This window comes from Cygnus atratus, chromosome 1 (assembly GCF_013377495.2).
Source record: "Cygnus atratus isolate AKBS03 ecotype Queensland, Australia chromosome 1, CAtr_DNAZoo_HiC_assembly, whole genome shotgun sequence".
NCBI lineage: Eukaryota > Metazoa > Chordata > Aves > Anseriformes > Anatidae > Cygnus > Cygnus atratus.
In genome coordinates, this window is record NC_066362.1 from 151,967,192 (window position 1) to 151,991,333 (window position 24,142).

At 43.3% G+C, this 24,142-nt stretch overlaps 2 protein-coding genes across 10 annotated transcripts in view; one reads left to right on the forward strand and one right to left on the reverse strand.

The window, feature by feature from the left end:
* Positions 1–10,754, forward strand: part of GGACT (gamma-glutamylamine cyclotransferase) — a 28,629-nt gene extending 17,875 nt beyond the window's left edge. For 3 of the 8 annotated variants that reach the window (XM_035557049.2, XM_035557052.2, XM_035557048.1), the window contains exons 2-3: positions 9,089–9,144; positions 9,563–10,754. In XM_035557049.2, coding sequence (XP_035412942.1) covers positions 9,123–9,144; positions 9,563–10,026 — 486 coding nt within the window. In that variant the 5' untranslated portion in view covers positions 9,089–9,122 and the 3' untranslated portion in view covers positions 10,027–10,754. Of the gene's footprint in view, positions 1–5,007; positions 5,097–5,900; positions 5,920–6,665; positions 6,700–9,088; positions 9,145–9,562 lie in introns of those variants that run through there. The other 5 variants (XM_035557053.2, XM_035557054.2, XM_035557047.2 and 2 more) reach the window with 4 other exon arrangements.
* Positions 10,755–13,249: 2,495 nt separating this feature from the next.
* Positions 13,250–24,142, reverse strand: part of PCCA (propionyl-CoA carboxylase subunit alpha) — a 284,596-nt gene continuing 273,703 nt past the window's right edge. For both annotated transcript variants that reach the window (XM_035557044.2, XM_035557045.2), the window contains exons 23-24: positions 17,046–17,123; positions 13,250–13,593 (exon numbers count right to left, since the gene is read on the reverse strand). In XM_035557044.2, the coding sequence (XP_035412937.1) occupies positions 13,525–13,593; positions 17,046–17,123 (147 nt within the window). In that variant the 3' untranslated portion in view covers positions 13,250–13,524. The remainder of the gene's footprint in view (positions 13,594–17,045; positions 17,124–24,142) is intronic.

Genomic DNA, 24,142 nt, shown 5'->3' on the forward strand with positions numbered 1-24,142 from the left:
GCTGAGTCCCCACTTCATCTCAGAAGTTCTTGTCAGTGGTTCTTAAGCTTGTGTTTCTGCACTTTGTATCATTAAAAGCCATCTTACTTCAATTATGCACTTCATAGGGCATCTAATATGTCCATAGCATGAACTACTCCTCCTCATGATGCAGCATGGATGGATCTGGTAGGCACACAACTGCTTGCTGTGGCAGGGCCACTAACAAACAAAATAGCATCGATTCCCAAGGAATATGACCCGTAGTTTGCCTGTGCCGATTACTTCTATTTTAATGTAGGCTGCTGTAATCTTCCCTTAAGTAAGTCCTTATTCATATACGGTTCTTCCCTATGTCTTGCTCTGGAGCTATTTTCATTGCATATTAAATTAAATATTTTGTTGTACTCCAGGCCCATTGTGTTAGCCTTGTCTAAGGAGGAAGCAGGTTGTTTTAATGACATTAGTCTGGCTTTTTTTACTTTCAAAACCACATTGAATATTATTCTCCTTCTCATTTACTTCCAGTACTTGATTCTGTCCTCCTTCCTTCATCAAGTTAGTAACTGAAATTCCTTCTCAAAGGTCACTGAAAAAAGGCCGCACAGCATGTATAAAACTGCTTTCATCTATATAATATTTTATTTGTAAATAATTCTGTCTCATATACATGTCTATATAATTCAGACGAATATTATATATTGTCTTCTATTATAGCCAGAACTCTGGTTTAAGATGCCTTTGATTAAGGCTTCCTTCCAGGGATCCTGGACATTGCCAAGAAGACCTGCAGTTAGTTTTACTATGGCGTGTAGAATTTATTCTAAAATAGCATTGTTTTTTCTTTTTGCAATTGCAAAGATATATCTCGGTAGGAACACCATGTCAGGTAATTATTTCCATCAGTATTTCTTGTGAGCCTCTTGTGGTTCCAGGAGTAGATTTAAGAATTTCTATAGCTGGTTTTGCTGATTCTCCAGTAAATACAGACCTGTGTTAAATTTTGCATCTGACTACAGAACATATTTTTGCATCAAGAGACCACATCAGTCCTTACCTGAAAGTCAAGGTTTCATTCAACACATCCTTACAGGACACATACAAATTGGTAATTTCTTGTCTTCTTACTCGTCTTTGATTCTACCAGGCAGGAGGATGTTTGAAGTTCTGGTCGCTACATCTTCTGGAGCTGAAAGCTGTTGGCTCCAGTGCCTTGCTACGAGCCATTTCAGGCTTTTTGGATGCCCCCAGAATATGTCTTTGTTTCTTCCATGTAGAAGATAGCAGACCAATAAGTGTATTTACTTTTAGATAAGGATGCTTTCCCAGTTGATGAAGAAAGAGACAAGGTATGTTTCAGATTTCACTGCAAGATTTTGCAAGTCCTTCTTTGAGAACAAAAATCAAGATCAGGAAAGTTGAAATAACTCATTGGTTTTCTTTTCATGATGATCTGTGACTTTTTATCTTTTTTTTTTATTGTAAACTTGGTACTAGTTTCTAAACAGAAGTGATATACCTCAGTGGGACTGAAGTAATTACATACATCTGCACATGGTTCTCTGTAGTTTCCATGTGGGGATCTATTTTGTTTTGTTTTGCCTTTTAGTATACTAGAAAATGGTGGAAAAGATTTATTACTAAGATATGGATTAGCTTTTTATTTTTGACTTGTAGAAGATCTTTTTATTAAATAAAAATACCTGATATGCATACCTTATCAAAGAAAGGCTTGCATATTTAATTAATTAGGCAAGTAAAATAATAGCAGTTAGTGAATTAATCTGATCTGTTTCCTTTCCAGTATCTCATGTGCTAAATATTATGCTTTTCCACAAATTTGATTCATAGACTGAAAGGAATGAAGCCTCCCTTCTCTCTTAAAAAACAAAACAACATTCATAACCTATTTCTTAGCCTTAAAAAGCTTGACCTGAATAAATTAAATAAAGGGAAGGGAAAATATTTCTGTATATCACAGAAGGAGGATCTGTTGAATATTTTTGGGTTTTTTCCTCATTTTCCAATGTCTGTACAGTGACCGTCTCCAGATCAGTGGTCTGACTTGCTTCAGAGCTATATTAGCAAGCCAGTAATTTTACAATTCCACTTTATTAATATCTGAATACTCCAGCTTTTCATTTGTTCGTGCTTAGTAACCTCATCTGCGGTCCTCCAAATGTCAAGAAGGGCCTCTCCTTCTGCTGTGAGTTAGTGGCAGACATACACTCACGTTGATAGGTTTTCATTTATATTTTCTTGTGAGTGTGCATATACCATGTTATCCACAACCCTTCTGTACGACCCTGCTTCAGAATGAACATGCTTGGCCATCGCCCCATGCTGTCTGTACCCTTCCTGGCTGAGTTTTTAAAACAGTGTCTGCATTTAACTCTGGTGGTTCCTCCTGTACAGCTGGTTTTAATCTTTCTCTCTCCTTTTTGTGGGCCACTGACATTTTCCAAGAAAAGCACGGTTCTCTATAGAAATTTTATGTATATACATAAATGCTATAAAAGTGTATGAATTACCTTTCCTTGGCCCTTAAAAGTCGCCCATCATTTCCCAAGGAATCATAGCCTGAAAAAACAGCCTGTCGGGGTTTCCTCATGTTTCATTTCTGCCGGGTTAGTTGGTTTGTGTTTCAGTAACGGGCCTACACTGGTACAGGGAGGTGGTTTCCAGGATAAAAAACCAACAAGCTCAGTACTACGTGCCCCAACTCCTGGGTTCTGCAGCTGGTGCAGAACTCCTTTCCCCAGCAGCCTCTAGCTGCTAGACCCGGACCTCCCGCTGCCATCTCGCCCCACCAGCCTCATTGCGAGGCCTGAGGTGGCACCACCTGGACGCTTGCAGAAGTCACTGCGTGCCACCTGGGCAGCCCTCAGCATCTCTCAGCATCCCTCCCACAGGGCCAACGAGAAGGCGTGCAAGGGCCTCCAGAGCAGCCGGCTCCTGCTGGGGGAGGCCGCGGCCGCTGAATGCTGCTTGAAAGCCTCCTTTCCAGGCCGAGCCACATCCCTGAGGGACCAGGGGAAGGAAACCTCCGAAGAGCAGATTTGTCTGTGCCATGACCAGCTGGGCACCTCTCTGCTCCTTACAAAGCATTATTGTGCAGTGGTTTCCCCGTCCCGTTCCAGCACCGCTTTGTGGAAAGGCACCTTGCGATCTAGCACAGACCTGATCTTTTCTCCCTTCCATTTTTCTCTCTCTCCATCTTTTCAGCACAGAAAAATATGTTCCCATGCTTAGGTACTCAGAGTGTTTGCTGTGTTTCGCAGGCTAAGATGCTCTTCCCGATCCAAAACAACTAACTGAACATTCTGGGCATTGGCATGTAAATCAGTGTGCTGACCTCGCTGGGAAAACCCGTCCCAGCTTCAGACTGTATTCTGAGCCTCAGGATGTCGGCGGTTTGAATCAACGCGGTATGCCCTGCATGTCAATTACAGAAACCACTTCAAATTCACAGTGGTGTTTGAAACTCTACCGGGAGCAGAGCTAGCATAACGGACGGGGCTGTGCTATCAGAAGTTGTTGTCTACGTATTTTTTTTTCTGTAATGGTGATCTGGCATTTAAAGTAAATGTTCTTTTTCTTTCCTCTGTCTTCTTTTGTATAGGTGTAACAGTTTAAGCCTCTGTGTTAGTGGGGTGGTTTGACACCAATGGGCAGCTAAGCACCACCACGCCGCTCTCTCACTCCTCAACAGAACAGGGGGAGAAAAATACGATGGAAATGCTGTGATTTCAGGACATTCACAAAAGCAGCTATGCAAGTTTGCAGGAGGAGAAGTCTTGTATGTACCATAACGGTCATTGCCTCTGGACCAAAAGTCTGGAAACAAAGCACTGTCTTTGTGTCCTGGTCTTACGCTCTTGCTGGGGTATCTGCTGTTGACCAGTATCACATGTGGGATACCTGCCTCATTTTTGTTGTGACTTCTCGTGGTCATTCTTATGTCCCGTCTGTTTGTATGACTAGAAAGCTGTTTATGTCCAAGTTAATTATGGCTGGCTGTTTGTTTGTGTACGTGGAGAACTAATGGTCCCTTCTGTAAAACCTCTACCTCTATTTGTAGGTGATGTGCAGGAGCCCCGTTAGCTCCTGTTCAAGTTTAGCAACTTCCACTTGTTTGGCTGTGCCCCAAAATAACAGCTGTGGGCTCCTTTTCTCTGTGCTCCGCCCTGAGCGCAGTTTAACTACTTCTGTAGTCCACAAGTGTATGAGTTGTGGTGTCAAAAACTTGATGTGATAATCTGTTAGAGGCTTATATAATTATAATATAATAATAATTCTATGACAAAACAGTCAATAATACTGATCTAATATCATGGGTGTGCAACTTTTTTTTTTTTTTTACCAGCACAGTTTGTCCCCGTCCATTGACTTTACATTGTTTTCATCCTCCTTTTCTCATCCTCCTTATGTGCTTCCAGTCCCCTCCCGTCTCTGCACTTTAACGTTTAGCATGTTAATTGGTCTAAAAATGCATCCGGGGTGTTTCTGCAGCATGTCCCAGCATCGTTTTGTGCATGGTGGCTTCAGCTGATTGCCGTTTGGAGCCCTCTTTAGCAGCTCCTAACCATTTACTTTGGGAATGAAGCTCTTCCAGTAGTGGTATATATATACTACTATAAATCAAAAAAAAATGAATGAAAACCTGGTATATATTTATGAGGTTTCTCAATGCAATAGAGCTGAAAGTGACTGGAAACGGTTCCAAACAGATAAAAAGCAAATGTTTGCCCTGGTGCCGAGTCAGTGCGAGGAACTGGAGCAGCGGTGTGACTGATGCTTGTCAGGAGGGAGGGCTTCTGCGCGCTGGCTCCCGGTGACAAACATCATCAGGGTACTGAAGCTTAAGTGCAGGCGCATTCGTTGGTTTGCGGATATAAGCTGTCCGAGGGTGAAAGGAAAAGTCTCAGTGTGAAGTAGGTTAAGTGCCGTCTCAGGTAGTGCCCGGTAGTGTCCAACGTGGCGTTGGTTACCATAATACCGTTGTTTGTTTTCACAAACCAGCACCTCATAGTTTCTGAGCGAACGACTGCTGCGAGGAGACCGTAACCTCTGGATTTCAAAGGAGCCATCGTTTCGCTGCTGCCTCTGTGGTTAATGTAAGAAAGGTGTCTTGCCATAAACTTTTCCGAGGTATTCAGCAAGGTTGGAAAGGGGTCGGCCCGGGCAGGAAGCCCTTGTCTGTGCTATAAAGAAAATAGCAAGTAACAAAATGAAAGCATCAAAGGACCAACAGGATGCAGTCCCATGAGTCCTCTCTGGCATGTTAGTCCTGCTTGAAAGTTAGCATTGAGTGAAGAGTGACCTTAAAACTCGCTTCATTCAAACAGACTGGGCTCAAGTTTAAAGTTCAAGGCATTTTGTTTTTTCACCTGTTTCCTACAGTTTTAAGAAACTTCTGAAGAATTAATGTGTAACTATATCTGGTCACTGAGCCAGCGCTAAGAATTTTTCTCAAGGGAAAATAACGTTACTGTATGGAGGGAGAGAAATGGATACTTTCTGAGCTGCAAGGAAAAGCCTCAGCAAAATAAAACCCAAACCCACCGTTACCGCAATCACAAAGGGCCCAGGAGCCAGCGTAACGCACGTAGTGCTTCTCACTTTATTTTTGGAAGAAGCTAGTAGGACCCAATAATCACCCGAGTCGTGGCAGAAGGGATGTTTACGGTCGGACACAAACAGGGTCGAGTGGCTGGGCAGCGAGAGGGAGGAACAAAGCCCTGACCAGGAGCCCCCCCCACTGCGGCTACTGCAACGAGGTTGTGCCACCCCTTCTTTTATTTTAACCCAGCAGCACCTTCTGTCTTTGCCATCCTAAAGCTGTTACTTTATTTTCTGATCTTTGCATCTCGCCCAGCGAAGGGAGCAGCAACAGAGCCCACGAGCGGGTCGGCCGGTCGCCTTTCGTAGCTGGAAGAGGTGACACAGATCTCATTCGCGTTCCCCCGCGTCATTAAATTTTAATGATTCCAGCATGAATATTGCATGAAAGTACTTTTTGAATGGGTTTGTTTTGCCCTGGCAGCTAATACTCAGCGTAAAGTCTGATTTTTATTTCTTTCTTTTTTTTTTCTCTAAGGTAGCTTAGTAGAGGGATGAAGTGTCAAACCGGATTAAGCGAGAAAAGGCAACTTTTCGTTGGCACTGTAGGTTATCCAGCAAAGCGATGCTGTCTGGAGCTCTTTTCAGCTGCTCAGTGGAAGTCTGTGAAATGACCCTAAAATAATTTTCTGCTCTGTACTCTCCTTGCCACAAGGTGGCCAAAAATGGTTTGGGTTTGAAAGCACAGATAGGAGTGCTAGGAATTATGCCGATGCCTGGAGCAGCCTGCCCAGAACTCAATACGCAGCGTGCAGGAGATTGAATTTATTACACAGAAAATTATATAAATTTTATTTATCGGGAGCTACGTTCAGAAAACATTTCTACCAACTCTTCATTTCACTCACTTCCTAGCTCGGGCTCAGTTTTGTGTTTTGTTTCTTAACTAAATGAAAAGTCAGTGTGATCAGCTTATCCCAAGCAGATGACAGGAAGAATATCCGTGACCATGAAGGGGCGAGGGAAGTTCAGCCGCCAGCCTTCTCCTGAAGCCACAACGGTGGAAGTGCTGCAGATTTGAGGCTCGGAAAGCACCAACTCTGCGCAGACTGGGACTGAGACTTGCAGTTCCTACTCAGTCTCCGTTTATCCTGCCTGGTGAATTCATTTACTTAAATGTTGGAACAGGAACACTTACCCAAACCTGGGCTAGTGAGTTTTGTTGTTGCCACTGTTGAGTTTCGTGGGACCAGCACTTGTATGCCAGGTGCATTCCTGTAAATCCCTGTTAAGGAAACGTTTCCAAACAGCCGGATGCTGTGCAGTCAGAAACATGCACTTCATTTTCACCAGTTTCAGGAGTTGTCACACTTTTCCCTGAAAACTTTTTGGAAGCTTATCTTCAGATATACAGTAGGGAGAGATCCTTAGTTTAATGGAAATGAAGCATATCTTTTCCCTACAGATGCCCCACTCAGCATTGAGCTTTTTATGTGCGTTTTACGTTTAGCTTTTTATTTTTTAAGTTATTAACTCTGACAAGTAACCTCTTGGTTGTGAACAATTTAATTCACAATTCATTTTTCTGATTCAAAGTGAACACGAGTGCCCTAATCCCCTAATGGGAATTAATTGCATGTTTCAGTGCTTAACTCTGATCCTTTCTCAATCCCCACTGGGACAAGTTTCTTCCTGAAAGATCTGTGTTTGTTATTCAAAACACAATCTGAAAGGTAATGATTTTTCTTATAGAAGAGAGTCAGACCAACTGAATATTAATGTTCTTTTTATTGTGAGGGAATGAGCTGCATCCAAAAAAACTCATTTATGTCATGAAGGATGAATTACCCTGAAGTATATCTGATAAAATACGGGGGGGGGGGGGGGGAGAAATGGTGTAGTCTTTTTCCTGAAGTGAAAGCTGTTTGCCAGTAAATAAAGGCACACACCACTTTTTTTTTTTCTTTTACTGAAAAACTGTATTCTGTTACAGAGAAAAACTGTTTATTCACCAAGGGAGAAATTGCTTTGCTACTGGTTAAGAGGCTTGGTTATTTTAAATGACATTGCTCCTGGCCAGTAACATACCATTTTTGATAGCCTAGCTTTCTAGCAGTTTATTAAAGTAAGACTAAATAGCTGAAAACACATTAATTTTCTTCTTCTTGTTTTTTTTCTTGTTTTGTTTTGTTTTGTTTCAAACTTTGATGTTTAATAACAAATGGAGCCGCGTGTGCTCCTCTGGTGGGCAGTGGCTGGCTGCCCTTGGGGGTGAAGCTGAGACAGGCTCTAAGCAGGTACTGATTGAGGGCGAATTCGGGAAAAACTTCATTTGCCATGCAGAAACAAGGGAGGATGAACAGGGCAGGGTGAAAAACAGATGAGGAACTATGAAGGTATGATTTTTTTTTTCCTGGCTTTCGGGAAGGCCAGTCTTCTACCCGTTTAAACCAGTTTTGAATGTTTTATGCTGCTAGATAAATGTTGAACAAAATTGTTCAGGGTATGCTTTCAAGAGATGGCTGGTATACGTGCAGAACAGCGGCCACAGGCAGAGGTGGCTTGGGGCCCTTTGGGGTACCTGAAAAGGACTTGGGGATGGCTCTGACCTGGCCTTTCTGCCAGCAGCCATCGTTTACAGTTTTGCTATCACTGAAATATGGGTGAGGGCGCTTGTGCTGACACCATCCCCTGGCCCGGCCTCGTCAAGTCAGCCAGTGAGGTTTGTCAGCGAGGAGTCATTCAAAGCACCGAGGAGAAATTGGTGTTCCCCCCGTCGCCTGGATGGGTGAGACAAGCGTGTCCTTGTGCTTGTGACAGCAGCTCGGCAGCCCAGCCTGGCTCTGGGGGTGACCGGCAGCCGCCACAGCTCCCCCTGGGCAATGCTGGTGTCCCGCGGCCTTGTCCGCCTCAGTCAGAGGTGGGACCACAGCGCCAGGGCTAGGGGAGCCCTCAGTGTGTCCCTGAAAGGCCTCCACAGCAGGCTCACCCCAACCCGCTCCCCTGCCAGGCCACCTCGTTGGGCAGCACAGCGCTTGGTTTCTCAGGCCTGGTGTTCAAGGCTTTTCCTTCCCCTCCATGGCCAGCAGCTGCTTTGTCGGGCCAGGCAATGCCTCGGTTTGCACAGCATTAGCTTCCTGCGGCTACAAGCATCGTCCTTCTGGCTGTGTTTATCCCTTATTTTTTGTTTTTATTCGCTTTTGGTTGATTAATGCCACTGCACTTTTTTTAACGATGAAACAAGACACTCAAGCTTCCGAACTGCAGCCAGCCAGGCTTGTCCGTCACTGAATGAAATGGTGCTTCTCAAATCCCGAGTACTGCCACAGTGAGCTGTGCTGGACTGCACAGACCTGGGGACGGGAAAGGTCCCTCAGTGCAGGCTTTAAAGCCAACCACCCTGACGAGGAGGGGGGAAATCACCCGGTGGCTTCACTCCTGCAAGTTTTAACAGCTGGGATTGACCAGGGCTACTTAAACCATAAATGCAGTAGAGCAATATAGTAAGGTGCTTGAACCTTTTTTGTTTTGTTTTGTTTTGTTTTAGGGTGTGCTGATTGGAGCTTGTTCCCATCGCTGGGATGGCTCCCTGGGTTCCTTTAGGTATGTTACTGAGCATGGCACCATCCTTACTGCATGCAGCATGGCTCCAGTATAATCATGAGAGAGGGAGGAAAAAAAAAATCAAGGCTTGAAGCTTTTACGCTGTCTCAGTGCTGTGTTGGCTGCTGTTGTGGCATCCTTAGAGAAACAATGGGATGCCATTTGATTACAGCAAAGAGCTGCAAGAGGGCCTTCCCCCTGCTGTTGGTCTCTCTACGTTTTTTGACTGAAAAGTTTAAGGACCAATTTGAATTTAGCACGATTTTTTAAATGAGGTGTATGAGATCAATTTTGCATGTGCCCAAACAGCCTCGCATGTACAATCCATTTCAGGGTGCATGCATTCCTTTGGTCCGTGCTGCACTTTCAGCTAGCCATGTGTCTAACGTCCACCTTTGTCTTTCTGCTGCTTTTGCAGGTACGATGGCTCGTGTCTTTGTGTATGGCACGCTTAAGAAGGGCCAGCCCAACTACAAGCACATGATAAACACTGCCAAGGGGATAGCAAAATACCAAGGAAGGGGCCGCACCGTGGAGAAGTACCCTCTGGTGATCGCAGGGAAATACAACATCCCTTTCATGCTGAACATCCCGGGCACGGGGCACCACGTGGCCGGGGAGATTTACACTGTGGACGACCAGATGCTGCAGTTCCTCGACGAATTCGAAGGCTGCCCAGACATGTACCAGCGCACGACGATGAGAATCGAGGTGGTGGAGTGGGAAGGGAAAAGCAGCGCGGCCGGGAGCAGCGTGGTGGAGTGCTTTGTGTACAGCACGACCACCTACCAGCCCGAGTGGGTCCAGCTGCCCTACCATGACAATTACGATTCCTCCGGGACTCACGGCCTCTCCTACGTGCTACGTGAGAGCAGGGATTAAGCCAGCGTAGCCCTGCCGAAGACGCAGTAGCGTGGTAGCCCTTCCAGGAAACCCGTAATGCCCTTGTATTAAAACCCGAGATCTCTTGTAACCTCCCAAACCTGGGCACGTTGGCTCTAGCGTGTTGTAGGCCTGGAGGCTGGCACGCAGCCCCGGCCAGGCACAGCCTGCTGCCCCCACTAACCCAGCCTAACTGGTTTCGCATGACGCCTGAAACAAGCGTATCTGTCTGTGCGCACCCCTTTGGGGGTTTGGGTTTTATCCTCCACCACCCCCAGCCTTGCCTCAAGTGCAGGGCTGAGGTGAGTGAAAAGGCAGATGAACACACTAATTTTTTTTCTTACCAGAACTGATAAATTTATCACGTGTGTTCTCCAAGGCGGGCGGAATAATGACGCTATTGCACTAATAGCTAAAACTGATTTTTAAAAATTGTATCTGCAAACCAAGTAAAACACACCTCACATTTAATATTGCTTTGTGTTTGGTAGGCTACTGAATGTAAACAAACTGGGCAAACAACTGTGTCTTGGGGGAGAAATGACCATACAGATAGCCTGCACTTCAAGGAAAATCTGAAATTGATGTAGAAATAGAGGGGAGAGAATTTAACGATGACTATTCATACTCTGTGATGCCATGTTTTTCTGAACTGGAGATGATTATTTTTAAAACGTGTTTAGTTTTATGAGAAGAGATATTAAAGAAATATTAAATATTAAAGAGAATTACATTTCAAGTCGTATTTTTAATTTAACATCCTAAGCACTTTAGGTACTATTTCAGTTCACTAAGGGACTGGGTGATCTGGGAGTTGCGGGCCAGAGAAAGCAAACCTGATTTCAGCTGCCCACCGCACTACTCCACCTGCAGCTGGGGCGAGCACTTAGTGTCCAGGTGACTTTTAGCCAAGCACTTTAATGCAGAACTTGCAGTCATATGCAGTCTGAATTTCTTACTGGGGAGGGGGGGGGGATTATTACTCATGTGCTCATGTTATAATATATAAAAAAAAAAAATCCCCAAAGGACCTGTATGTGATTATTGCAACATTTAAAGTACAAAAAAAAAAAACAGGCAAAAAGAAGACTGTTGTCCCCATGACGCAACCACTTGTGCTGGTTTCTGTACAGTCTGGGGAAACTGTGGCTTTGTGTTGTTGCTCTCCTGGGCCTTGTCTTTCCTTCAACCGTGGCGTTTGGGGCATTGATATTGTACAAAATACAAAGCTGCTGAAGGGACAAGGCTGTGTGCTGTGCAGTGAGCCAAGGTACAATGAAATGTACTGAGGAGACCGATACAAACAAGCTTGTACTTTGCTTCATTGCCAGTAGCTCTGGGATGGCCAGAGGAGGTCAGCGCAGGGATCCAGGGTAAGCAATCAGCCTAAAAACTTCATTAGGAATAGGCACTGCTGCAGTTCAAGTAGAAAAACAGAACAGCTTGTGTTGTTTCTGCAGTAGGCAAATTAAATACCTTTCAAGTAGAATATTCATGTTGGTTTTTTTTTTTTTTCCTTCCTTAGTTTAGGGCAACCTGGTGTCTGAATTGTGTCCCAAGCTGGCATTACGGATGTTCCTAGGAAAGGCTGCAGGGGCTCTGCCTCAGTTTCTCCAACTGCAAAAGCAATGCTGTGCTTGATCAGCTACTGCCCAAACACTCACCTTAGTCATTGGAAAGATATGTAAACTGATTAACAAAGCAGATCTCTGTGCTAAATTATTCCCCCCCTTGGCCATATGATAGTCAGCAGCTTTTCAATGACACAGCCAATGCACTCACCAGTGCACTGTCAATCATTTTTCAACCAGAATGAACGTTTCTGGTTAAAAAAAATGAGTCACCAGCCCTGTCACAGACTGGATTGTTTTCTTTCTTTCATCTTCCTGTAAAGGGCCTGTCTCTGGCCAGAGGTTTTTTTTTTTTGTTCGGTTTCTGGGAATTAGCAGGACCCTGTGCATCCTAGGCAAGAAACTACCGGCAAGCCCCCTCCTCTCTGAGGCAGTGGTAGAGGCAAAGCAGGCCCGCTGAGGTTGCCACAGGCACAGCCCCATGGCCTGGCTCCAGCCCCGGCAGCAGCAGAGGCCCCAGCAAGAGCTCTGGGCGACTGCGGGGGGCACCGCCGCGCCTGGGGGGGCTGCAGCTGCTGACCTGGGCCTGGATGGGTTAATGGAAGAAAGAGCCCTCGGATAACCACACGCTAACACTGTGAACCCAGTAAGCTTCTGGTATCTGCACCTGCCTGTGGCATTGAGTTCCCAAGCTCAGTAAGAAAAATACACGGTTGTTTAATGTGACCAAAGTCACTGCAGTACAGGGCACAAGGGTGCAAGACAGAAGTGATGGTGCTTCCGTCTTTGAAGGAATCATAACAGAAAACCTAAAAGTAAGTAGTAATAGTACTTTTACAGCCTAAGAAAGGACCTGCATCTCTTTTATGATGGATGCTTTTAAAACAGTTTTTAACGGTACAAATAACAGTAGTTTTTCAAAGCTTTCGAATGCAAAAAATACATATATATCACCAGACCCTCTCACTTCTGTTCATGTCTCTTAAATCTTCCTCTTCTCCGGGCCTTACCTGGTTTCCCATACCAGATCCACAGCTCTCCAGTAGGATATAATCATGTGTTATGAACAGCCCTTGTTCCTCACAGAGTCTTTAGAAGGAGACTCTGCACAACAAAAGGTCAGGCACTTGGGTCTCTCTTTCCCAGAGGAGTTCAGGAGGCAGCGTGCTTGGCCTGAGGGCCAGCAAGCGCCTCCAGCAATACCTTGGGGCAGCTAAGGGGATTCGAGGACTGTGCCAGCTCCTTCTGGAAGGCCTTGCATCCAGTAATCAATAGAAAGAAGATAAAGGGGAGGGCAGTTGAGTATGGAGTCTGAATAAAAGAAGAAAATTCCCTTACAACTGCAAATGAAAATACATGGGGAAAGTCTGCACTAGTAAAATAAAGCATCTAACCTGAAATTTAAAGCTAGTCTGTACAAAGGCTTCCAATTATTACAATAAATCTGACCAGAATTTAAGCCATAGGCAGTAATTGTTCAGTGCTTACACAGAGTTTAAGGGAAACTGCTCAGTTCATTCAGTGGTTAATTTCTCGCTCATCAACCATTCTGTACATTTGTCTGGGGCCTCAAACCAGTGATATAACCATGGAGAAGATTAATCAGCTTTGGGCTTTTGTTGTGTTTTCTTTTTAAAAAAGGGCTTTTTCTGTTTTAACGCAGAAATAGTATTTTATTGATTCTATATGATCCTGAAAAATCAAAGAATTACAAAGGTTATGTACAAGTATTTCTGGAAGTAAAAATCTGGGATCTGTTGCCAAGGTTTAGTATCTGTGTTTGCTGTCTTAACCACTGATACAATAAATATGACTGTATAAAATCTTCTGTGTAGGACTGTCCATCTTCTGTGTTGAATTGCCTTCATTTTACTTTATGGATGGAAACAATAAAGGCTTAGGTAATTCAACAGTGTGAAGGCAACCTTCATTCCAGTTCTACCAGCAGATCTCCTTCTCCAACAGTATCACCAGCTTTGCAGTGCACAGCTTTCACCTGCAGTACAGAAACAGAAATAATTTCAGATCTTCCTCAGTGGCACGGTTAAATAAATGTTCTGGTTGGCATTGCGTATATGCAGGATGACATCTGCGTGCACAGTACATGCACAGGATAAATGGCCACTGTATAACGTTACAACCACCACAGGGATCACAGACACATTTATGCTGGGAGGGCCTCGAGATGTTGCCAGCCCAACCTCCAAGGTTCAGAGCCCAGCTGAGCTTTGTGTATCTCTGAGGACGGAGACTCCACCACCTCTGGGCAGGCCGCCACAGGGCTTGGCCAAATCCAGCTCCAGCAAGGTATCTAGGAACCTACCACTCGCTGGTTTTTGTGCGAGTTGGGTGCTTGAAGCTCTCAATGTCAAATCATTAAAAAGATATATTAAAAAATAAAAAGCACCTATTTGCACTGCTGTTAATTTCCTACTGAAATTCTAAGTATTTTAGAGGATAATCTGAGTATTCAACATTCATTCATGCTTGGACGTTACAATGAAATATGCCAGTATTTCTTGGATAACAGATCTGAAGTATTACTGATTTTTGGGATTGCAGCCATGAAGCTGGGTTTCCCTTAATCCCCAGAATGCCGAGATAAATCAATTCAAATCTGAGTTTAAATCCTTCCAAGTAACTGAACTTGGCAAAGGGCTACAGTTGTCAAATAAATGCAGTTACATGTGCAGATTCCTGAATTTTAAAACACATAAAGCTTATACAGTAAGTATATATACATATCTAGTATATACACTACAGTCCCTCATTTTCTCTATAAAATGCTGAAATGTGTTTGAATTCCCTTTTAGCACATGGAGCGCCAGACAATGTTTGAAGCTCTGTACTAGAATTTGTTTGCAACGTTAATTCAAAGCTCCCACTGATGCACCCAAACTGTTGGACAAAGCTTTCTTCAGCAGTTAGTTTAGCTCAGTCACCCAAACGTCAACTTAGGCTCCTACGGGAAACCTGCGGCACACCCTAACTATCAGGCTACTGTGGCTGCACTGTTGTCCACGTCTGAGTTTGACAGTCTATGCCACATGAGCTGTAGGCATATCTCTGGATCTGTCGCACATACATACCCACGGCATTGCCCAAGAAATGAAGCTGAATGCTGCTGACAGGCCAAAACACCATAAAATGTACAAGAAAGGGCTTTATTTCTAAACCAATACCTACACAGCCTACCCAATCCCTGAGACTCCCATCTTTTGGGAGATGAAAGCAGTGTGAAAACTATTCTACTTCTTTCTGTTCTTTTTATACAAAGTCAAGGTTCGGCAAACTCCGTAGCTCAGCAGTGTTTCAAGCTCCCTGGTTATTTCTGCAATGTGCTGGCAGCCAGCACAGCCAGCTCCTCAGCCTGACCCACGTACAGCTGTCCCGTACGAGGGAGGAGGCTCCCGGCTCCCTCTGCAGCTTTCACTCACTGCTAACCACCTGCAACTGGGGTAAATTCAAAGCAGATAAAAACAAGCCACTCTTCTCACAATTGCAAACAGGAAGAGGCAGGGGGTGAGGCAGAAAAGGAATTCAGACGGGAATGAAAATGGACATCTTCCAGCTGAAGACAAAGGAACTGAGTTTCAAAACACGGTTTTAAGGCATAAAAACGTGGACTAGCAGCCAACAGCAACCAGCTCATTCCTGCGGTGGAGTCAAGTTATTTCAGCACTCAGCCATGGCTTCGCACTGCAGAATGATGCAAAAACTTCTGTTCATCAGGTTCATTTCTACACAACTCCAAAGCACTTTGCTTTCTCAATTTCTTAAAATTCTAAAAAAATCAAAAAATCTGCTTATTATTAAAATGGAGACATCAAGGGGATGTTGTAAGGTATGCATCAGGCCCACAGAACGGTCCCTGCACCATTCAAACCCCACTTTGAAAGATTAATAAACCCAATGTGTTTTTATGTGGCATCTGTGCAGAATGGTGGGAGGTATTTATTATTTGGAGAAGTGCAGGCAGGATTTTAAGGAATAGGCCCATGGGTTGCAGCACAACTTGGTGGGGAAGGAAAGGTTAGAGTAAAAAAAAAAAAAAAAAAAGAGGGGGGGTGGCAATGGCATTTTAATTACAAATACTCACTGGTTAAAAACAGTGGATGCGAAGGGCAGCAATAAGGGGTTAAACAACAGAAGCAAAGACAAAAAATAAATGCTATAAAAATATTAATCATGTGAGAAAATAAATTATATAGGAATTAATGCATGAAAGAAAATAATAAAACGCCAATGTCAGAGCAACAGGAGAAGGTACATTCTCACTCTCCCTGCATTTTTTTCCCTCAAGACCCAATTTTGCATCAGATGTACTGGAAGAGGCAAGACCTGGGTCCAAGCCTTGGTGACAATTTCAGTGCTGTGCCAAATAATCCTTTCTTGTAAACACACAAACAGTCCTTGGCATAGACACCCATCTTCAGATCTCAGCAAATCTTGCCAAAGCCTAACCCAGTCTCTACCGTGAAGAGTCAGGCTCCTTGCTGCCTCCCTCTGGGCTAATGAATCTTGCAATATATTTTTATTATTATCATTTTCTTTAGCACAGAGTTCTGTCCCAGACAGAGCTGGGCTAGGACCTGCTAGGAAACATGAGATTAGGAGAACAAAAAACCCAGATCTCCTCGAAAGTGACTCTGCTTTCCCTTTGAAAAGGATGAACTGGAGGCTTGTGTCTAGGTGATGACTTCAGGCTGTGCGTTATAATCTGACACAGGAATGCTTGAGGCTCTGACCTGGGGGCTGACAGTCCCCAAAACAGATGGGGTTTCTCCTTGTCATATAAGCTTAACCAGTTCCCCGCTCAGAGGGCTGGTTTTGGTACATCCTGCACCGCAGGACAGTCCCAGCTCAGGGGCTGCTATGCTGATCCCCCGCCCCCAAAAGAAGTAAGATTCCAAAATGCACAGTCTGAATGCATTTGCAGATCCAGGCTTCATGTTAAATATGAAGCCTGAGCACAGTCAATAATCAAAAAATCACCTCTCTCTTCTTCCTGCAAAAATCCTTTCTATGCCTTGTTCTGAGCAGTTTTGTAGTGTCAAATTGTTTGCCATTAATGAATTAACTGGCAGAGAGATCTCTCTTCTTCAGTTGATCTTTGGAAGTAGGGAATTTGGAAAAAAAAGGGTTTGCAACGTCTTTCAATTCAACTTGGCATTGTAACATCACAGAAAACAAATCATTTAGGAGAAAAAGAGTTATATGAATTTCTGAAGCCAGTAAAACTATTTCCTGCTGTGCTATCTACAGCTCAGAACTACTTAACAGCATTCACAGCAGATGTAAATGTTAAAAATTAAAGACACCTCACTTCGAAAGACTTACAACAATCAGACTTAATTCCTTAACAACCAGAATCCTCCTTTTTTCCTTTGTAAATTCTATCCTATTTGACAAGTTGCATATGGTTTTAAGTGACCCAAGGTAGCTTACCTTGCCTGTTTTAGCAGCAATCATACTGTTCTGCATTTTCATTGCTTCAATTACACAAATCTCTTGACCTTCTGAAACCTGGTAAAATTAAAGCAGTACAAAATGAGGAGAGAGGATTTAAAATGCTCTAAGTGTGTATGATTCTTCTGGAAAATAAAGGGATTATTTCATTAAATGCTAAAAAGACTTTCATGGCACAAGTCAAGTCAGCCAGCTACGTACAGTCGCAACACGAACCACAGTTGCTTTTGACAAACTGGAAACAAAACAGGGAAAAAGGAATCACCCGCTGAAAAACATCACCCTAAACGAACCTGGAAGGCTCCTCTCCCACCCCATCTACTCAGCTCCAACTTTTACAGTTCACATTTCACATCCACCACAGCTCGACATCAATTAAATCCAGACCGAGATTTAATTTGTGCAGCTTTGGCTGCGGAGCCTTTGCTTTGCTTCCCTGGCGCAGATCCCACGGATGCTAATCCTGATTCGGAAGCCAAAGTTTCTTGGCACCGGTCCTGGGGAGCACGGGCGGGGAGCTCCGACAGCACCCAGCAGGCTGATGCTGAGCAGCACCTTTGCACTCCTCGGCGCCCGGGTGGCGGCTGACGGCTTCGGACCAAGCGAAGGGAGCGGGCCTGTGAGGAAACACCCAACCTCATCCACAGGGGAGGGAGCAGGGAGGCAAAATGATAAATTTCCTCACAACAAGTGATAGATCTTAAAGGGAAACAGTTAGGTTTCCTCTTTATGCCCTCTGCTAAGGGCAGAGGCTCAAGGCGAGGGTAACCAGCCCCTGTGCTGCGCGCTCCCTGTGGCTCCCACACGGGTGCTCCCTCCAAGGCCTTTCACCCCACAGCGCTGGAAACCAGCCCGTCAGGGCTTCACGATGGCCCAGGGGCCTGCCTGCAGGTGAGGGAAAAGCAAACGATTCAACATTTATCCCTCATGTAACCCAGTGATCACCCAGACGTGTCACAAAAATGTGTCACTTGGCATGCTCCAGTATTTAGGACTGGTACGGATGCGCTTCTCAGAGGTGGCTTCTCTGAGTGCCCACGGCAAGTCTTTCCATGGGGCTCTTCTGTGGACAAGGAAATCTGCCTTTCTGTCATTATATAGGCAAAAATGGGAAACTTTCACTCTAATGTCAACGTTTCACTGAAGAGGGTAACTCGAGACCTGCGGAGATCTGGTCTTTGCATAGCCATACGCGCTGTACCGACTGACCGAAGGAAGCGTGCCTGAGAAGAAATGCCAAACCACATCCACAGGGGAGGGATCACAGAGACAAAATGATAGTTTTTACCACAGAACGTATTTGTATGTGTATATATATATATATATATGTTCTTATAGATAAATATGTATATAAATATATGTAAAACGCGTAATATATATTTAAGAACAAGTCTGTTCCACTTCAGGGGAATATACTAACTAACATATAGGTGTTAAGTCAGAGATCAAATGCACGCTGCACAAAGTACATTCCAAAAATTTAAATAAAATTTTATTTCCAAAGCTTGTTCCAGCCCTACTCTTGGCTAATGTTAACCATACATTTTAAGCAAAGACTTAATTGGTCTGAATTTTTTTTTTTAATGGTCTAATTTCAAGAAAGTGTTGATGGCTGCCTGTGGGTTCTGAACAAGTCAGAACGACAGACATTACATTAAAAAATGGTTGCAGCTATTTCTCCAACAACGCCATAATAGGCTTTTTGGAGTCAATAAGGAACGTGTTTGCTCTGGGAACACTGCGCGATGACCGGATACAGAAGAATAACCAACACCCAACACTTCAACCACAGAAATGCCATCCTGAGCTTCAGGTGAGCATTTAAGTCATTAGCAGTGTCAAATTCGGTGAATAGTGTCAAAGACTTGCACTTTGTCCCCAGTTATTTCCCCGCCTTTTGTCTCTCTCCTTCCGCACCTGCTGCCCTGTCTGGGGCCTTTCTCCAGCAGCTCCTTCTTTCCTTCCTGCTTTTTCTCTTCCTCTCCCTGTCTCACTGCTCAGCTTTTCTTCCATCTGCTCTGAACTTTCCAGATATTTCTAAGGTTAAGAGGAAGCTATGAATATCCACTTCTGTTTAAAAAAAAAAAAAAAGATGCACAAATCCCTTAACAATTGTCTAAACAAAGTCACGAAAATATATTTACTCAAAAAGTACAGAGTAGTCTCTGTAGATCTTAAGTACAGCAGTAAAATGCCCATAGGCATTATGGAGATGTCCAAAATTTGAATTCCACAGTTTTCCACCTTTCTCAAAAATAATTTTTTGTGTTTTATATATGCCTGCTGGGTTGATGGCAAAGGAGTTGGTGTCTGGGTAGGAAATAATCCACACAACCAACAAAATATATAGGCCAAGTAACAAGTTAACATCCCGCAGTCTTACTAATTTGGAAGGAAGGAGGCACTTTCAGTACGTACCACGTGTTAAAATGCTGTGTCAGTACTTCTGATGATGTGCAATTTGTTCAAAATTACCTTGGTGAAAGTGTCACTTAAGCACAGAAGTTTAATTACTGTTCTTATGTTAAACCTTTACAGCCCCACTCATTGTGTTGCAAAGCAACAAATCCTAAAATTAGGCACTTGTATCTGTCTCTTCTCTTTTTCAGCCTTTTGGGCATTGTCCAATTTCTTTCATGACATAATTGCACATATCCTTTTGCCTGTTATTTAGCCTGCAAATGAAAACCACAGTGATGTGTACAATTTCTTGTTTTCCAACTTATCCAAGGATTTATCTGGACTATTTTTTATGCTCTATTGTCTTCGTATGACTTCTTTCTTTCAGTGGATGGTAAACCACTGTAAACCACCATCTTTATACTTCAATTTATAGAGGTCTCAATGATGACCCAAATCTGTCAAAACTGGCAAATAGAAAACAAACAAAAAATGTGATTGATTGGAGCCAGGTAAAATAGATGGGCTCTTTTTCTTAAAAGAAGCAGAACTCCTCTACATTTCTCTCAGTTATGCCACGGACAAATCTACCTTCACATTGCTTGCAATATCAAAATAAAGGAGCGATTAGCTGTTAGACCTGCACTCTGTATTCTAATAGTTTACTTCTGCACAGCTCTGTTCAAAGTATCTGCTGGGGTTTTGTTCTCCACAGAGTGAAAAGGAAAAAAAAAAGAAAGAAAAAAGAAAAATAAAATCATTGAAGAGGAGGGGACCTAACATCTTGATGTTGCTGACAATTCAGACGTGAATTTGGCAACAGTCAAGAGCACTGTCTGAATAACCCAGGGACTTAAAGAGTCCAGGAGGAACTTAGAGAGGCAGGAGGAACTTAGAGAGTGACCGTGCTTACAGTCAGGCCTCTCTAAAATGCAGAGAGGCAAAAAAAGGCAGCGTGCATCTGAGGGCAGTGCTGGCGAGGGATGTCTGTGAACACAGTCCACGTTTCTCAGCCTTGTGTGCGTCGCCTGATGAAGACTTAATGATTGTGACAGGACGTCTTCGGTGCTAGGCGCGCAAAATGGTCACAAGGCCCGCAAGTCTTTCTGATAAACCCAATCGGCGCTGATGCACTTCCCCGCTCCCCGTCTAATTGGTGTAAAGTTTGTGGGTCTGAGTCCCCTATCTTTTATCCAGCTTGCCGCGTCCTCTCCTTTGACACGGGGTCAGGGTTCACATTCGCATCCGATTATCAAAGTGGCACTCATTAACCGGCAGCCTGCCTCGCACCAAAATGAGTTCGCTGGAAGGGGAGCTCGGCCCATTTACTCAGCAGATTTTAGCATTTTAAGGAGGCCTGAGTGTCACACAGTGTTGCGACGTTTTGAGGAGTTTCAGACATCTCCAGCTGATGATTAATTGTGAGTGATGGGAAATAAAATCCAGTAAAGCCAGCTGCTTGCCATGGTCGGCAAAATTACTATAATGGATATAGGCTGCCAATTTTCCAGTTTTACTGGCAAGTCTTCCAAGTGTAATTAAGGGAAGTTATAAATGATATGGAAATCTATCAAGTCCCATTTATTTTCAGAGGACTCTTTCCCCTGAGACTTTTATCTTCAAGCTTATAGTTTGCTTTGTTGTGCTAATGATTTAAACCACTTCTTATTTCTGATTAAAGCCCCCAATATCCTTCGTAAGAAGTTAGATCCACTTTATTCACGGGGATTTAAAGAAACAGAAACCTTTTTAAAGTTGCGTTTGTTAACTGCGCCCAGCCCTTGCTTCCTCTGTGGAGGCACAACCGAGTGTCCTCCATCTTAGGCACCTCGCTACCATCTGGGTTTCTGGTTTGGGACAAATCCTGACAATTTGGAAAGATCTGGTGGGGGGAGGGAAGGAGGGAGAAGAGGGAATTAAAAAATAGAACAAAAAATCCGCCGTTAACAAAAGCCCAACTTCCCCCCAAATCCTAAAGCCTCCAAAAACAAAGATCGTAGGCGCTGCCTTAGACACCAGACATTTAGCACAGGGTGGTGTTGCTCACTAATGTTGTTTGATTTGGAATAAAAGCATGAAAATGATGTGCAAAGGCCTAAAATTGGAGATGTAAAGGATGACTGCACAGTATTCCATTTCTCAATTTCATCCTTCAGAGCCACAAAATGGGGGTGATACAGTTACTGGATGAGATTTACAGTAACAGCTGTGGTCTTCCCACACAAGGGAGGACCTTCTAATGGGCTAAGGTCTGTTTTGAACAGACGGGGAGTAGCAAAACAAGGTTCCCTATTAAGGGTGTGCGGTAATATTCCTGATAAAGAAAGCGAGTAGTGGGAGTCAGATTGCTTTAAGAGACCTAAATCTCCTTTCGCTGTTGAAAAAATAGAGCTATTTTAGAAAGTGCTAACTGCTAAATAAATGAAAGACGTGTAAATGTAAGGGTTTGGTTTTTCGTTAATCTCCTCTCCACGAACTGTAAAGAATGCATAGGAACCAGTGCCAGGGGCATATGGCTTTCTCCTGTGCTGAACATTCATACAAAAGACAGGTTCATCAGTCATTGGAGTATCTGGATAAAAAATTAGCTCCTGATGGATGGTATTTAGAGCTTACCTGCTGCTAGTACATTACCAGAGAAACACGGGTTTTGAAACCCACATGACATTAGAAACTGCAGACCATGAAATACCCCACGTGCGGGTGCACTCCTAATGTACGCCAGGTTATACAAAATAAGAAATAAGCTATTTAAACCCTCTGCCTAAAATTGGGCCCGCTGCAAGGAACCCTGGGTCAGCCCTACACAGGCCAATTAATGCACAGCATCTGCTGTATAGAAGCCGTGCATGAAGCACTTCCGAATGATTTCAGCAATTAAAAGAAAACTGTTTCCTGCCTGTTCTGACAGCAACTGTTTCAATGCAAGAGTGAGCACCAAATCATTGTGTGCAGCTGAAAAAATTAAGTCTTTTCTTTCTTTTTTTTTTTTTTTTTTTTTTTTTAGTCTTGTGAAAAGGGGGTGGGAGGGATGAAGATTTCTTATGGAATCGGATCGCTCTTTTGTTGTCCGACATTCTGTGTTTTTCTGCCAAATTAGACAGAAGGCTCCGAGGGTTTACGGGGCCCTCTACAGTATCACCTTCTGGTGCACTGTGGCTCCCTAAAAAGGTGGATCAATATCAACCCTGCTGATTTGCCTACAAAAGTGGAAATCCTTCAATTACATTTTTAAGTCCATTATATTTGGAACACAGGTGCTCCGGATGCATAACATTTTAAAGCTCTCAGATCTGAAGGAAAAAAATAATATAATAATAATAATAAAAAAGACTACAGCCCTAAGCAAAAAGGATCTTAGATTTGCTTAAAAGCAAAGTGAGAATTGGGTTTTATTGATATCTCTTTTCTCAGCTTTGGGGAGACACCAGAAAACAGCCCTTGCGATTTCCATTTTGCTGAGACTTGCGTCTCTGTAGAGTCTTCTGAGTAAGAAGGGACAATACGAGACCATGCCCCACGAAATCCAGCTGCCCTGTCTTGCAGGCTTCTCCAAAATAATCACAGAACTCATTTATGTTTGTGCAAAACCACTGAACAGTAATTAAGCATGCAGTCGCTTTCTAAAACCCTTATGAAAATACTCCGTGTGTGTTTATTTGTTGTTTAATCTTGGTCCGTACTGGTATCATTGCCTTTCCAGATTTTTTTCTCTCTGACTTGTTGGCATTCTGGCAGCAAGCATCTAACACGAAAACAAATTGACAGGAATTTGATGAGCAGCAATTGAAATTCCTTAACATTGTCCACTGCCATGCAAAATAATTAGCGCAGGCTTTCCCTTCTTTCCAAATTAACTTTGAAACAGGAGCTACAGGGTTGAAAATACAATTAGCGGCAATTAATGCACGTGACAAATCATTACCAAACTTCTTTTTTTTTTGCCACACTCCTTTAAAGAATGAATCGGAAGATAACACATCCCAAATTTTGTGACCTCTGATTAACCCAAGGTCAGCGATGTCCCCCTGGCAGCAACAAGCACTGGTCATTGCACTCCCACTTATCCCAAACACACTTCCCCAGCTGCTGCTGAGACCCCAGAGCACCAGGGGAAACGGTACGGAGGCAGAGCGCTTCTGTGGGTGATTCTTCTGCTAGTCGGCCCAAGTCAGAGCATAGTTTCTATCACAGAAAGCTTTATCGGTCAACTTTTTCAGCAATGGCTAAAAAGCTGCTTATCATCCAAAACAGCAAAGCAGGCCAATAAATAAATAAATAAAAATCTGTGATTTCTTTTCAAAAGAGAGAAAAAGAAGAAACTCTCAATTTCTTTTTTTTTTCTCCCTAGGAAGAAACTCTAATAATATTGACTATTTGTACTTCTGCATAAGAATAGGATTTCATTCTTAATTATACTGCACTCAAACACAAATCTTAGATTGCATAGATATAGAAGAAAAATATATTTCTAAAATACAAAAATTACATAAATGTTATAAGCAATTAATATAGTGTTTTGCAACCAAAACGTAATTAAACTTGAAGTCTTGAGTTATAAGAACGATTAAATATTTGAATGCTTTCATTTTTGATATTTCAAAACTGTGAAAATGGTTTAATCTGTTTACCGACAGTTGTTTTTGTTTTTTTTTTCCTACAAAAATACCCAAAGA